The sequence below is a fragment of the Tinamus guttatus genome, unplaced genomic scaffold (assembly GCF_059628265.1).
Source record: "Tinamus guttatus ecotype Peru unplaced genomic scaffold, ASM5962826v1 Tinamus_guttatus_pri_ptg000327l, whole genome shotgun sequence".
Taxonomy (NCBI): domain Eukaryota; kingdom Metazoa; phylum Chordata; class Aves; order Tinamiformes; family Tinamidae; genus Tinamus; species Tinamus guttatus.
Genome location: NW_028288861.1, coordinates 9,181,907 through 9,196,470, shown reverse-complemented (window position 1 = coordinate 9,196,470; position 14,564 = coordinate 9,181,907). Strand labels below are relative to the sequence as shown.

The 14,564-nt window shown below is 46.3% G+C and overlaps 1 protein-coding gene across 4 annotated transcripts in view; it reads left to right on the top strand.

The window, feature by feature from the left end:
* ANGEL1 (angel homolog 1) overlaps positions 1-14,564 on the top strand; it is a 140,849-nt gene that overhangs the window by 106,513 nt on the left and 19,772 nt on the right. For 2 of the 4 annotated variants that reach the window (XM_088529338.1, XM_088529341.1), the window contains exons 2-10: positions 1,782-2,381; positions 2,924-3,150; positions 3,787-3,856; positions 4,565-4,998; positions 5,656-5,782; positions 6,665-6,775; positions 7,546-7,615; positions 8,049-8,212; positions 9,041-9,205. In XM_088529338.1, the coding sequence (XP_088385464.1) occupies positions 1,782-2,381; positions 2,924-3,150; positions 3,787-3,856; positions 4,565-4,998; positions 5,656-5,782; positions 6,665-6,775; positions 7,546-7,615; positions 8,049-8,212; positions 9,041-9,205 (1,968 nt within the window). Of the gene's footprint in view, positions 1-1,781; positions 2,382-2,923; positions 3,151-3,786; positions 3,857-4,564; positions 4,999-5,655; positions 5,783-6,664; positions 6,776-7,545; positions 7,616-8,048; positions 8,213-9,040; positions 9,527-10,911; positions 10,985-14,564 lie in introns of those variants that run through there. The other 2 variants (XM_088529339.1, XM_088529340.1) reach the window with 2 other exon arrangements.

Sequence of the window (14,564 nt, the reverse complement as noted above, 5' to 3'; positions counted from 1 at the left end):
TGCGGCCCGCGGGCCTGGGCCGCTGTGCGGGGCCGTGCCGGGGCAGGAGCGGTCCCCGGGCCGCGGCGAGGGGCGTCGCGGCGAGCGAGCGGCCGCGGGGCGCCCGGAGGCCCCGCGGGCCGGCGCGGAGCGGGCAGGCCCCTGGCAGCGGCTGGCGGGAGGGCGGCCCCGGCGTTAGGAGAGGCGCGGGCGCCGGCGCCTGCCGCGGTGCCGGGGCGAGAGCCGCCGCGGTGGCTGCTGTGTCAGTCCGCAGGTGGTCGCGGGGTGCCCGGGCTGGGGAGAGGGGCTCCAGCAGGTGCCTTGGGCGAGGCGGCCGCTGCAGTGGCGGGTTTTACCCTGCCTGGGGGCCCAGGCTGTTTCCCCAGACCTGCCCTGCAGGTTGGGCCGTCTTTGGGGGTAGTTCACTTTAAGCTCCATCAGCCCCGAAGGGCCTTCAGGTGACGCAGGAGGGACTCCTGTGTAGCACGTGTGAAGATGCTCCTACAGAGTCTCGTAGATCCAGTGGTACCTCACAGACTCCGTGGCAGTGCTAATGTAAAGCCACATGCCTGTCTAAACTGTTCTCTGATCTGTAGCAGCCATGGATGAGGTATGGTCATAGTGACAAGCTAGTTGGCTGTTCCGAAATTCAGTTCTTCTCTTAAAATAACTAACTCTTTAGGTAATTGTGTATAAAAATATTCCATCAATACATTCATCTTTCAAACGTTCATGAACTTAATTAAAAAACTGCAAAGAGGAATATGGTTCTTAATGCTACTTTTGTGCTTCATGCAGAAAGTTTTGACACACAAGGTAAAAAGCATGGACAGATACTGCTGACCTCTGTATGTTATTGTTCTGGGTGACTGACTCTTGCAGGGATGCAGCAGAGGAAAAAAAGTGATATGTAGGTAGCAGAAACTGCTGGTCACCAGCAGGAGCTGTATTTGTGCAGGCTTCATAGCAAAAGATCAGTGCCATGGTATAGGCACAAGTAGATAGATTCTCTTTTTCAACTCTAGTATATTCAAAAGTGCTAGGTGAACAGCAGGGTTTTTTGTTATTTATTGCAGATATCAGCCATTAATTGGTGTGTGTGTGTATATATATATACATGTATTTATATATACATGTATACATGTATATTTATGTATTTATATATACATGTATATATACATGTATTTATTACTCCTTCTATGGTTATATTCTATCCAGTGAACTTCTTAATTTGCCATGTTAGTTCCTCTACTGCCTTTTTTTTAAAAAATAAAGGACAGTTTTTCTTCTATCACACATTTCAGTGATATGTTAAACAACTGTCTTCCATGCTTTTGGCTTCCCTCTTGAATTCCTGGGCAGAAACCTGCCTCAAAATTTTTGAGAAGTGGTCATCTGCAAGAGCTTTACTTCTTAACACATGGACACCATCAAGCTAACTGCTACAGGCTGTAGCTTTAGCTATGTCATCAAGCACTAAGACAGTTTCCACAGCACTTTTTAGCTTGGCTGACTGGCTGTGGTGCTGCCCATGCTTAAATTGCGTTCTCTAGGGCTGTCATCCTGCACAATTAGTGTTAGTGATTTTGACTAACATGGTTAAAATTGGACTGTGGCTTGGCACCCTCTAAGAGGCTGGGTAAGCTAGTCAGACTATAACTTCTTTTTTTCTTAAGAAAAATAATTTGCTTTGGTTGCTATATTGATTGAGTCTATGGCACTGAGTTGCAGCAAGGCTTAAAGAAAAACAGTAAATAAGAAATACACAAAACTGACTAAAATCTCTCTATTTATTTTGGCAGATGCTTTCTTTACCTGTCAAAAGAATGTGCTTCTGGCGAAGAGCACGTCCACCCAGGTAGAGGGCATCTTTGCTGCATCCGGAGGAAGGTCGGTGCCAGAAGAGCAAGAAGCCCTGCTCCAGCAGTGGCTGGAGGAAGGAGCAGGGAATTTACCAGCCAGTGACAGTGCTCCAGCAGTGGGGAAAGTATCGGCTGCCCTTGCTAGTGACTGGTTAGAAGGTTCAGAGTTATTGATGACCAGCCTTAGTGACCTGAATTCGGCTCCAGAAGTCACGTGGTGTGCTGGTCAGCAGCTCGCAGAGCTCCACACCTTGGCATCTTCAGAACCACGAGATCATGCAGTGGCTGAACTGGCAAAATTACCAGCAGAGGAAACAGTGGCTGTCGTAGGCAGTGCACCTTGGGCAGCTGTAATGCCACAGACAGATCACCAGATAGTTGGCTGTGCCACTATAGATGTAGAAGGGCAGAATGAAGACCCAGCTGTGCTGGCATGGAGCTTAGCACGTGATGCAGAGATAGTGCCAGTGGAGCCCCCAGCCTGGACCATTCAGAATATGGAACAGTTTCAGCCTCTTCCAGCAGAGCTGCCCTATCATGGTCAGTAGAAATAACTGAATTTAATGTTTAGTTTAGGATTTGCATTTGTAATAAACCTTATCAGGTTTGTTTTTTTTATGTGTCTGGGCAAGATGAGTAGGTCTGGGCTTGCTGTCAGTGAAACATTGATTGTACGTGTCCATACAGAATTGACAGGAAAGTGAAAACAAGTAGTGTTTGACAGGTAGTGAAAACTGTAAAGTGAATTTTTGCTGAGAGAGGGCTAGTCACAGCTAGGGTTGTCTGTGCTGTTGGACTGATAGTTATTGATATACTCATTTCCCAGGAGTTGTGCCTAAGTGCTGACCTCCTATTACAAAAAGTACCCAAAATGTGGTTGAATTTTTTCAGTATGCTTGATGCTGGTCTTCTGTTACCCCATCCTCATTGACCTGAGATGATCCAAAATGACCTAAAGCCCTGAGGCTTGGAGGCCAGAACATTGCAGGTTGGAGAGTTAGACTGGCTATTTTCTGAAGCATAGAGGTATCAACAGGGTACCCAGCATGGCTCTAACCTGGCTTCTTGTCTCTTGCATGTAGAGATTTTATGGAGAGACTGGGAGGATCTTTTTGTCCAGCCCTATATGCCAGAGCAGGTCTCAGGAAACGTGCCCCTCTTTGAATTTCGGGTGATGTCTTACAACATCCTGGCCCAGGATCTGGTGGAACAGGGTTTTGATCTCTATCTACACTGCCATCCAGACATCCTGAACTGGAACTACCGCCTTCCAAATCTTTTGCAGGAAATCCAGCACTGGGATCCTGATGTGAGTAAGCTCCCGCCATATTAGCATCACCAGAATTTGAATTCCTTGTTTGATCTAACTGCATGTTTTCTTTTCCTTGCGTGCATGCGTGCTTTTTGTGTGTGTGTGTGTGGGGAGGAGGGGGGTTTCCTTAAAAAAAAAAATAATAATAATAAAAAAAATAGAAAGTCCTTGGAAGATTAGGAAAATGCTGCCTGCTTGTAAATTTAAGGCCAATGCCTTTGAGACTATCAGAGGCCCTTGTGTAAGGTGTGCTGTGTCCCTGCAGAAGCTAGTCATACTTCGATAGCAGGGCTTAACTACTTGAAGAGTAGGAATGGATGAGGAAGAGGTAACTTTTTTCAGGGGAAAGGACCAGCCTTAAAAGGCAGTACAGAAGAGTACATATGACTTCATAGTTTCCTCTATTCCCTGAGCCCTCTTGGGGTGATGAAGGGGCTTCTGCCTCATCACTGAGAAACTGAAGTGACCTAGAAAATTGTACTCTAGCTGGGAAGTACAGAACAAAGTTGCAGTGCTGGCCTTTCTAGTTGCAGCATTAGTATGAGAGAGCACTTTTTAACTTTTTTCCCTTCCCCAAAACAAGGTAGCTGGCAAATACTGATGGAGCGAGTGAGGTCTCTGCCTTCCTTCCAGGTTCTGTGTCTCCAGGAGGTACAAGAGAACCATTACTGGGAGCAGCTGGAACCCACATTCAGGATGATGGGTATGTCCTGCTGCTTAGTGTCTCTCTCCCGCTCACAACAGCTGTCCCCAGAGTTCCTCAGCTCTATGTCTGCAAAGCCGCCAGGTTTGAGAGAAATCTCCCTGTTTCTTTAGCTGCTGTCTCTGCTTCTGAACTCTGCCTAGATATTTCCTCCTTCAATATACTTCTTATTCAGCTTTGTAACTTTCTCCCAGTTGACAGACCAGAGTGATGTAACAGAGTTGGTTCTGGTGTACAAGGAGAGAAAAAGATCCTTGATAAATGAGGATTGTTGTGACAGAACTGGCCATAATGCTGTGAGCTAAAGGAGCAGAGACTGGACTCCCAGTCACTGAGTCCTGTTGCTTTTGACTAGATAAGCAAAGAGCTGAATGAAGACTGATAAGAAGTGTTAGGGGCTACGTTGCTGAACAACCAGTGCTCTGCAAGTAGTTTTGTTCATTGCCTACTGAGAGCTGAGGACTTTTATAGTTATAGCTCGGATGTGTTGTAAAAAAACAAGCTGACAGTTAGCAAAATGAGAATGCATAGGTGTTGGAGAAAGTTTCCTCTTGCACAAGCCCACCAGATTGAAGGTCAGCCTCCAAAGAGTCTGGTAGGAACCTAAGAGGTAGGGACCTCTTCTACATGGTCTTGTCAAACCCTCCAACTAACAGTGGGGCTGCTGAGGAAGAGGCCACCTTCTAACTGGTGTTGGTTTCTCCTCAGGCTTTGAATGCTTCTATAAGCGGAGAACTGGGAGGAAAACGGATGGCTGTGCAGTGTGCTATAAGCACAGCAAATTCCAGCTGATCAGTGTCAACCCCATAGAATATTTCCGGCCTGGTCTGGACATCCTCAATCGAGATAATGTGGGCTTGGTGCTCTTACTGCAGCCTCTGCTCCCGGAAGGCTTGGATCTGAAGATGGTCAGTCCTTTGTGTGTGGCCAACACTCATGTGTTGTACAATCCCCGGCGAGGAGATGTCAAACTTGCACAGATGGCCTTGCTCCTAGCAGAGATCGACAAGATTGCCAAAACTGCTGAAGGCAGCTACTATCCTGTCATCTTGTGTGGCGACCTGAACTCTGTACCTGATTCTCCACTGTACAAATTCATCCGTAATGGCCAGCTTTCCTACCATGGGATGCCAGCCTGGAAGGTAGGTGCCAAACAGCATAGGGATCGGATAGCTCTTTGCAGCATGCTGCTGCACAAATGCATAGCTATATTCTCCCCCTCATGAGGAAACAGTCACAGTATTGCAGTTATTCAGGGCTCTTCTGTTATGCTTCCTGCCCTGCTGAGGAAAAAGACAAATGCGCGCGTGTTGTTTCCACCACTGCTCCTTTGGTTTCTCTTAAAGCAAATCAATGATACTAGACTACTTAGTTTCAGGTCCCTATTCTCCCTTGCTATGGAAGCAGAGCAGAGTACAAATTCAGCAAGAGATACTGGAATTTTTATGGTGTTCATTGTGGAAATAGTTTTGTCCCTGACATGGGCACCTATGCTAGATCTTCCTGTGGTTGTCTGTTACTGAATATCGATGCTCAAATGCATTGCCAGCTTCCAAGCTAAATCACTATTTTGCTAGTAAAAGATACCTTGCAGACTTCTGTCAGGTGACTTTTAGCTAATTGTGCTTCTGCCACCCCAATATCTGAGGATTTATTATATCAGTACTCTACCATCTTCTAAATGGTTTATTTCCATGAAGGCATCCTGCCAGTTTGCACTCGACAAGTATATAAATTGTCTGCAGCTTGTGAAAGTTCTGAGGCGGATGTTTCTTGTCCTGTTTCTGGCTTCCTTGTAGGTATCTGGACAGGAAGACTTTTCCCAGCAGTTGCACCCACGGAAGCTGCTGGCCCCGCTGTGGCCAAGCTCGCTGGGTGTGACGGACAACTGCCAGTTCGTCTCCGTGTGCCCGTCGAAGAAATCGGGTGAGCTCCAGTGTGCACGGAGGACGTGAGCTGGCTAGGGAGGCACAGTATGCGGGCCTTGCTCTCTCTCCCTGTCTCCCTCTCATTGCCGAGGGCCTGTGATGCATGAGGCACTTGGCAAAGATTATCTCTTTCTCCTATCCCTTTTCTTGATAACACGGTTTAAATTTAATATTTCTGGTGTCTGCCACTGTTCTCCAGTTTCTGTCATCTTTTTCTAGTCAGGAAGTGAATGTTCCTCTACCAGTAACCCTTCCTCTGCACACCTTATTTATGTTCCTACAGTGATGCTTTTGTGCACTTGTAAACCACCTTTAGCAGCAACAGCTTCCAGTTGCAAATGTTTATCAGAAGGGGACTTAGGTAGTGTTTAGATACTACAATTATGAACCTATTGTCAAGAGTCCATAATTATTCTCTCCTCTAGAGAGGATTAAAAAGGAGCCCACACTGAATAGCTTTTGTTGGAAAATATGTGGATGTAGAGCTTATATTCAACTTGATCTCCAGAACTGTTGTTCCTTTTTAGGTACCTGTTTCCTAGGGTCCCATGCTAAGTGATCTCCTTCAATCTGTAACTTGTGATGTTCCAAAGGGGACATTCTTAGTTGTGACATCTAGGTGCTGACAGCGATGGCTGCATTAGCAATAGGGATTGCAGTAACTGGCTGTGGCCTGAGCTGAATTCCTTTACATTAGCACCTCTGTTTTGTGTTTCAGTTTTTAAGTGATTCCCATTCTGATGGTATCATAGTGTTTGAAAACCAAAGTGTCTCTGGAACAGAAGTCTAAGGAGAACGTAGATAGACCCTGTAGATATGATTGTTCTACTGTTACTTTTTTTTCCCCTCTCTTTTCTTTAACTAGCCTTTTTCTTTGCAGACAGACGTAAATATAGCCGGGACTTTCTGCTGCAGTTCCATTTTTGTGATGCTGCCTGTGAACGACCACCACAGTTGATCTTCTTGGAAGGTGTGACAGATGCTAAACCAGGTATTAATGAGAAATTCTCTAGTTCATGGCTCTCCTAGCTGGATTTGGATGAAAGACTCAGGTGGAGGTAACCTTTGGTGAGGAAAAGGGGACTATCACTCTCTTTGTGATTACTAATGGGTTCTGTGGGAGCTCAGAGCAATGCAGTCCTACTGTCCTTACATAGCAAGCCTTGCAATACTGTGTGCCTTGACATGCACTGAGTTTCAGCCTTTTTTCGAAGCTGTTTTCAATAGAGCCACATATATATATATATATATATATATATATATTTCTCTGCTTCAAGATTTTTGTGAAGGCAAGACAAACCTGAGGATGTCAAGCCACACTGGCCACAGCATAAAGGTCCCCGTGTGCTGGTACCCAATATACACAGCCTTACTCTGGGCTTTGTGACAGGGTTGGTTCTGCTCTATTTATGTTCTGCTTTTCTGGCTGGCTGTTCTAGATAGGTAAGATGTAGGCTGATACAGGTGGAAAGGTTGAAGTACTCTGAACTTTGATAGTATTAAATGCCCTAAGGGCATGTCAACAGGACAGAATTTTGGTTTCTCAGCTGTTTGCAGTGACCCCTTCTTAGCATTCCTGGAAGTCTTGAGCTGGTCTTTCCTTCAAATGTTTTTCTTGAAAATACTTCTAACTAGGTAAACTATCTGCTCCTTTTGGGCAAAAAGACTTGTATGGTCTCAGAGGAGAAACTTCTAACTTAGGTTAAGCAGCCTGTTCCAGGCTTCTGTAGGACTGTCCGAAATCTCTCTGCTCCTTTACAGATCGTCCTGCACACTGGCCCAAGCATGCTGCTGTGGTGAACGACCCTGATTCCCAGCCCTTCTTCCCAAGGTAATCTGGTGCAGCTTCCTGTGGGGAAGTCCTGTCTCATGGTCCTGACCAGTTGAAGTCTGGCTGAAATAAAGACTGAAATAACTGGGAGGCTGGCAGAGAGTAAAGGCTGTCTGGAGCAGCTGGAGCCACACAGGGTTGTCCCAGTAGCTGGGAGATGTCATGTCAACATGAGATTGATGAGATCCAGAGTGAAGGACGTAGTCACCACTGGGTATTTGGGAGAAGGGAAGTTCCTAGTTTGCTGTGTCTTTGATGTAAATAAAGTGAATAATACTGAAAGACTGTCTCTCCAGATGTGCTCACAAACCTGGAAAAAGCTTGGACAGTTGCATTAGCAAGGGGATATCCAACTTCAGCTGTGACTGCAGCACTGCACATGGCATTGTGTTCTTTTTTCCCATTCTAATAAATGCTGGCTGTTCATATGCAGATCTTCAGGTGTTATTCAGCACGGTCTCAACCTGACCTCGGTCTACAGTCACTTCCTGCCACAGAGAGGGCGCCCAGAGGTCACGACCATGCCCATGGGGCTCGGAGCCACCGTTGATTATATCTTCTACTCAGCAGAGCCCGTGGAGAATGGGGACAGAGGCGGTGAGTGTGGCAGCGTGGGGCTCGTCCTTACTGGGTCAGGAGAGGTCTCTATGGCACAGCAGAATGCAGCTTTGTGGTGAGCAGTGCATATCATTGAGTTGGGGATGGTGTACAGGGTGTGCCTGAGACCAGAATGATGCACAAAGAGAAGCAGCATTTCCTCAAGTGTTCTAAGACACTGTATATCTTTGCTGTGGAATAGCTAAAGCTACTCAGTTGAGGTTCAGTTAGGTCTCTGAGGAAGCCAGATGATAATGTATTCTGCTTCATGAGCACAAGTATGTACTTGTGCTCTTAATCATAAGCAGTGCTGAGTCCCAAAATCAACGTTTGGACTCTTGATCTGACTGAGACCCCACATTTACCTTAAAAGGAGGCAGCTTTAGTTACCTTACTTTGGCACCACCCCTCTACTGCCTGAGACAGGACTGGGTTGGTGAAGGACTGCATGTGACTGCCTCTGAGCTTGTTTGGATCAGATCAGAATCAACTTTGGGGGAGGCAGGGAGGAATGAAGAGATCAGCTGTTTCTCAAGGGAGAGCATAAAGGCACCTCTAGGAGTTAAGTGCAGTGAACAGGAGCTTCCCATGACTCTGTGGGGTGACTTTAGCATATACTGAATTCCCAAGTATATATAGAGTCCATAGAAGAGCAGTACTATACAGTGCTCGCTGCTTTCACAGCTAGGCTCAGAGGTGCATGCAGTGTTTGTGCAGGCTGGCTGCATCAGGAAAAGGCTGGAAGAGCCTTGTCAAGCCTCCCTCTGTGGCTGTATAATTTACAGCACAAGTATCCAGATGATGTTTCATTTCCTTTTTCTCTGTCAGGTCGCAGACTGTACCAGGATGGAGCCCTGAAGCTGCTTGGCCGACTTTCTCTCCTCTCTGAAGACGTCCTGTTGATGGCAAATGGCTTACCCAATCCTTTCTGTTCGTCTGATCATCTCTGCCTGCTGGCTAGCTTTGGCTTGGAGATCTCCAGCCTCAGAGAGGGTTAGTGTTGGTCCCCCTTCCCTAAAGAAAAGCTGTTCTGAATACAGCAGTTGAGGCTCTGGATGCATAATCTGCTTGCAAGAAAACTCTTTTCCTTGTCATGTCCTAAAAGTCCCCTTCTCCTCTCATGCCCTCACAGAAAGTTGGGAGTGAGAGAGTTGGAGTCTTTTGTGCATTGATATTTTGTGGGCTCTGCAAATCTGAGCTGTGTTTCCAGCACACTTCTAGTTGTTTTCAGGCTTTATAATCTCTTAAAGAGATCTTTGGAGTTAACTTTCTGGTTTCCTTGCTTCATTTAGCAGATGTTTTAGTGCTGCAGGAGTCAACCTAACTCCTGTGTTTGCTTGTCCCTGGGTGAGACCTTCAAGGAGTCAGGCAGTCGAGGGGCAATGTTCTCTACTTCTAGTTAGTTAATTACTGCCAAATAGCTGGGCTTGTACACACCATACTCCTTCATGTCAAAACAAGGGTTCTTTTAAATTGTTAGCGATTAGTTTATGAAGCATGGTCCTCCTATCTACTGGCTGTGGTGTTGCCTTTAAGAACAGTGTTCCCCTGACTGCTTGAAAGTGGCTTTTACTTAATGATACATAAGGGCTGTCTTTCTGACAAAAGAGCTTGTAGACTTGAGCAGTTTCTATATGAAGGTGTCATTGTGTCTAAAGGGCTTGGGAATGGGTTTGCTGGGAATGGAGCCGGGATTCTACTGAAGTGTCCTCGGGAGCTCTAGAAACACTGCAAAAGCCTAGAGGCCTTGGGAGAGGCTCCATCCTTTCTGGCAGTCTCAGAACAATACCTAGTTCCTTTGGCACTTGTAGGAAAAAGATTTAAGATCCTCCCAACTGATTTCAAGTAGGGAAAACTGTAAGATATCAGAACCTCAGGAGGCCCTGGCTCTGGGAAGTCCAAAGCAGTGAAAATGGAAGACATGTCAGAGGGAACAGAACCATCAGGTGGAAGAGCTGATACTTCTCACATGCCGTGTTCAGTCTCTATGCCCTCCTTATCCAACTGGCCTGGCAGAAGTTAGGTAGCCAGCCTGCAGCATCCTACTGGTCCAGAGAGAAGTTCCTCCTGCTGCCACCTTCTGGAGACAGCCCTGTTTATGTAGATAGAACCTATAGGACTGACCCCACTCTGTCAGGGAAAGTTGTGTACTTGGAGCCAGAACATCTGTAGCGCTGGCTGTAGAAACAGCAGAACTGGATGTGTTCCTAGGGCACATTCCCCAGTCTGGTCTGATTTCTGGTGCTCAGCTTTCCCCGGGAGAGGTGAATGCACTATTGGCAGAAGCACTTTCAACCCTCTGCTCATAGATGAGACAGGGAGATCTGGTCTCAGTTCAGGCAGGTTTCTGTGGAAGGGTACAAGGAGACTTGAAATATCATTGCTTTTTCCTGGGTTATATTGGGGGAGTTTCATGTTTTAAATGTTGCTTTCTTAATCTTATTCAAAAATAAAAAAATTGTAATTTATGAAAAAAACGACATAGTAACTGCAGCACCTTGTGCTCCTGGCAGCTGAACCCGACTTAGAGGAATGCAGAGCTCTGTATTTCCACGGCTCTGTTTTGTCTGACAGTTACACTAATTTCTTCAAGTACTCTTATCCTGTTTTTGTAATTGATTTTATTTGCAAAGGGGAGGGGAGGAAAGGGAAATCTGTGATGCTGCAAGAGCTTTATTTTTCTGCCATGCTGTTTCCAGGTTGCCAGAAAGCAAGCCTGCTTGCAGAAAACACCCCCCAGCTGCTAACATTGGGATAGGAACCTTGGAAGACACTGAAGTGTGTGTGTGTGTGTGTGTGTGTGTGGCTTTTTTTTTTTTTTAAACAAAAAAAAACTGTGACAAATCTAGCTGCTGTCACTCACATGTTTGGCTGCCTGCTTCCCTTGTAGCTGCTGGCTGGCTCTCACGGTGAGTTGGTGCTGGGGGCGGGTGGGGAAGCAGCCCCTGGCGCCGCATGCAGAGGCCCCACCTGTGGCCATGGAGCGCCCCAAACAGCTGAGGGGAGCAGGGCCCGGCTGAGCAGAGCTGCAGGGCACCCTGGCGAGGGTGGGCACCGCAGAACACGTGTGTCAGCCCCCTCCCAGTGCTAGCCCGTGCGTCCTGCCAATCCTGTGGCTTGGCATAGTTGTGCTTGAAAAACAGAAATGCTTCTCCTGTTTTATTCAAGCACTGGCTTTTCTTTTGGATAACTTGTATGATGGCATCTCTCAGAGAGCTTTTCTTGCATACCAGTATAACCTTCCAACTATCGTGTGTTGGAAAACCTAATATTCCATTGGGTCAGAGTACTATTTTCTCTTTCAATACACAAATACTTGGAGGGGTCGAGTTGTTCTTACGCAGTAGATGTGGAGTAATGTGCTAAGAAGCCCAGGACAACACATCCTGCCTGCAGGGCTTTTCATCCTCCTCTCTGAAGGCTAGACAGCTCCCAGAGGGCCCTGCAGCTCTACAGCCCTGGCTGTCTTGGGCATTTGCAAGCAGCGCGCTCTCACACATACAGAACTGTGACTAGTGGCTGCATACGCTGCCTATTTTAGGAAAGGAAGTTATCCATGTTCTGGAGTAATTTGGAGATGGATCAAATGGATTTGGAGACATGTGAATGACTATGGGGAAAATCTGAGGAGTGGGAGGAGCTCCCACCTCTAAAAGGGTGACTCGTGTATTATTGTAGTTCTGGTGAGAAAATAATGTGCTGCTTTAAGAAAAGCACACTGCTGCTTTGAGAATATAGCGAGAGACCTGGTAATGAACAACTTGTGGATTAAGATCCCAGATGTAGCTCATAACTGTTTCCTGACTTAAATACATGGCTAGTTGTCATTCACATGGCTTTCTGAGGAATTACAAAGGGGCCTTAAATGGTTATGGAAGTAGAACAATGGGAATATCTGCCAAAAAGGGAGTGTATCATAAAGCTACAATACAACCCGCATCATCATCTCCACTGTCATCTTCTCAGTGGCGGTTTCGCTCTCAGGGAGATCGGTGCCTAGGGAAGCAGATGCCCAAGGGCCCTGGCAGCAGCGCGCGTGCCCCGCACAGCCGCGGAGGGCAGCTCTGCTCAGCAGAGCCTCTGCTGAACCGCAGCTCAGGCTGCACCACAGCTGCCAAGCTGTGCTCAACTGTGCCACCTAGAAATTGCATTTCTTTAACTGTCTCAAACTCGTCAGTTGTTTGGCACTTCAGGAGGATGGGGGGGACAGGAGGAGGAGTAGATAATGTAACTGCTCTTAACTAATTAATTTATTTATTTTCCAAAAAGTGAGTCTTGGCTGCTGTTTGAGATCTTGGCTGTTGCTTGAGAGCCTTTTCCTTATGAAGTCTCCCTCTTGCGGCTCTCTTCCCAGGACTGCCGTATCCAGTTGTCTTGTTAGGTTACTGATGATTATTTTTTCTGCAACTGCATTTCTTTAGGTAGAACCTGTGGCTGAATTCTTTAAAGCTGCCTTATTATAAATTCAGCATATAAATACTGTAGAGCCACAAGAAGGTGTGATCACTGCTCAGAATGATGAGCTGCGTAAAGAGTCCACAAAGCAGGGTTGTTTCTCCTCCCACTGCCATCACCTTGCTAATGAATATTATTGGAATGCACTGCCAGGGCTTTGCAAACACACCCAGGACTCATCCAAAGGAAGAGGGAGCCTTTGAAGCGGAACACGTGCAGACCTTCCTGGGATCCCAGCTCCTCTCGGTCAGCTTCCTGTTGTGCCAGTTAATGGAATTACTGTCTAGGAGGCTCTTCCTACCAGGTTGTAGCCGCTTTGTTCGAGTGCTTCCCATGGCTCCGGTGCACTGGAATGCACACTCTGCAATTGTTACTCTGCAATTGCTACTATCCAACTTAACCGCATCATGTTTCGAAGTACGAGATGTTGGAGTGTCCATGGAGACCTCACCTGCTGTGCTGATAACACAGATGACTGACTTGGTATCTGACATGCCTCCAGCTCCCTCCTTTTGTCAGCTGCACATGCTTGGCATTTCCTGTTAGGGCAAGTCATCCTCCAGCTGCCACTGAGAATGTCACTCTAGTCCTGAAGCTTTTTTTCTCTTTTCTTTTAATGGCAGATCTGGGCTGCGCATTCTTATGCTCTGAGGGAAAAGGAATGCCCTACAGTGGAGCTGGAAAGTTTATTTTTTCCTAACTGCTTTCAGACAGACACAGTTTTCAAGGTGCTCAGGTAGCAAGTGCTATTTAGTTTGAAGGCTGACTCAGTTTTCGGCTGCGTTGCTTTGCTCCTCCTGGATGGAAAGCCGGCTACAGCAACCCGGGATTTATTCAGTTCTTAGCTACTTTCAGCAGCTGTTCTCAAGCTAGGAGTAAACAAATGGACTAGCTCTTCTAAAGGCTTTCTTACTTTTCCTCCTTCCCCCCTCCAAAAAAAAAAAAAAAAAAAAAAGTGGGGTGGGAGGTAGCAAGGCAGTCACCCCTTGGCAAAATAAAAATGTAAACCAGGAAAGTCAACTCAAAAGAGCAAGCAGGACAGCGGACACTTTAGTTGTCCATAGCAAGTCTTCTGCCTTTTCACAATCTTGCCATCTGTACACTGAGAGAGTTCTTTGAGATTTGGTTTCTCCCTACCACCACCATTAATATCCTGTATGCTTCTAGGCATGTGAGGCCCTTAAATTTTGCAGTCTTGGACTTCTTGACGGTAGCTGACAAGGTGACCAATAATATTACTATTTTTATTGATTTATTGAGTTATATTTTTGTATAGCTTCTTTTCAGACTCTTTTCCACAACAAAGGCTTTGTATTAAGGTCTAAATAGTGTAGACTCCAACTGATTTAAAAAGTTGGAACTGTAGAAACTGTCAACAACAGGATGAAAGTCTGATCTAAGAGTGAACAGAAAGTGTTATTTTTAAATCTCAGCTGTGGATGAGTCTCTGCTTTACCTTTCTGACTCTTTGTCAAACATTCAGCCTGCCCCATATGTCTACTGGGGTTTTACAGGCTACCTGGTTTTTAGGAAAGTCAGACATGGGGCAGAGGGCATTCTCAAGCAAGCATCTCTGTGATCCTCCACTGAGATGAAGTAGAAGTTTATAGAACTTGGAGCATTTTATTAGAACACATGGAGCAAGAATTTTTCTACTGCTGAAGGACTGTTGTGAACTTTTGGGCTTGAGCACAGTCTTTGCAGGTTTATAATGTGGTACTATTCTCTTTTGCAGAGCACTTGATAGGGCACAATTATTTTCCTCCCCAAGGCAGAAGTTGTTATACAATTTAACTTGGCTAAGAGGGACTGCTGCATGTGTTGCCTCTCTTTGGAGGAACAGGGCTAGGGGGTGCTTATTCCCTAAGCCCTCTTGCCTACGTCCTGGCCCTGGGCC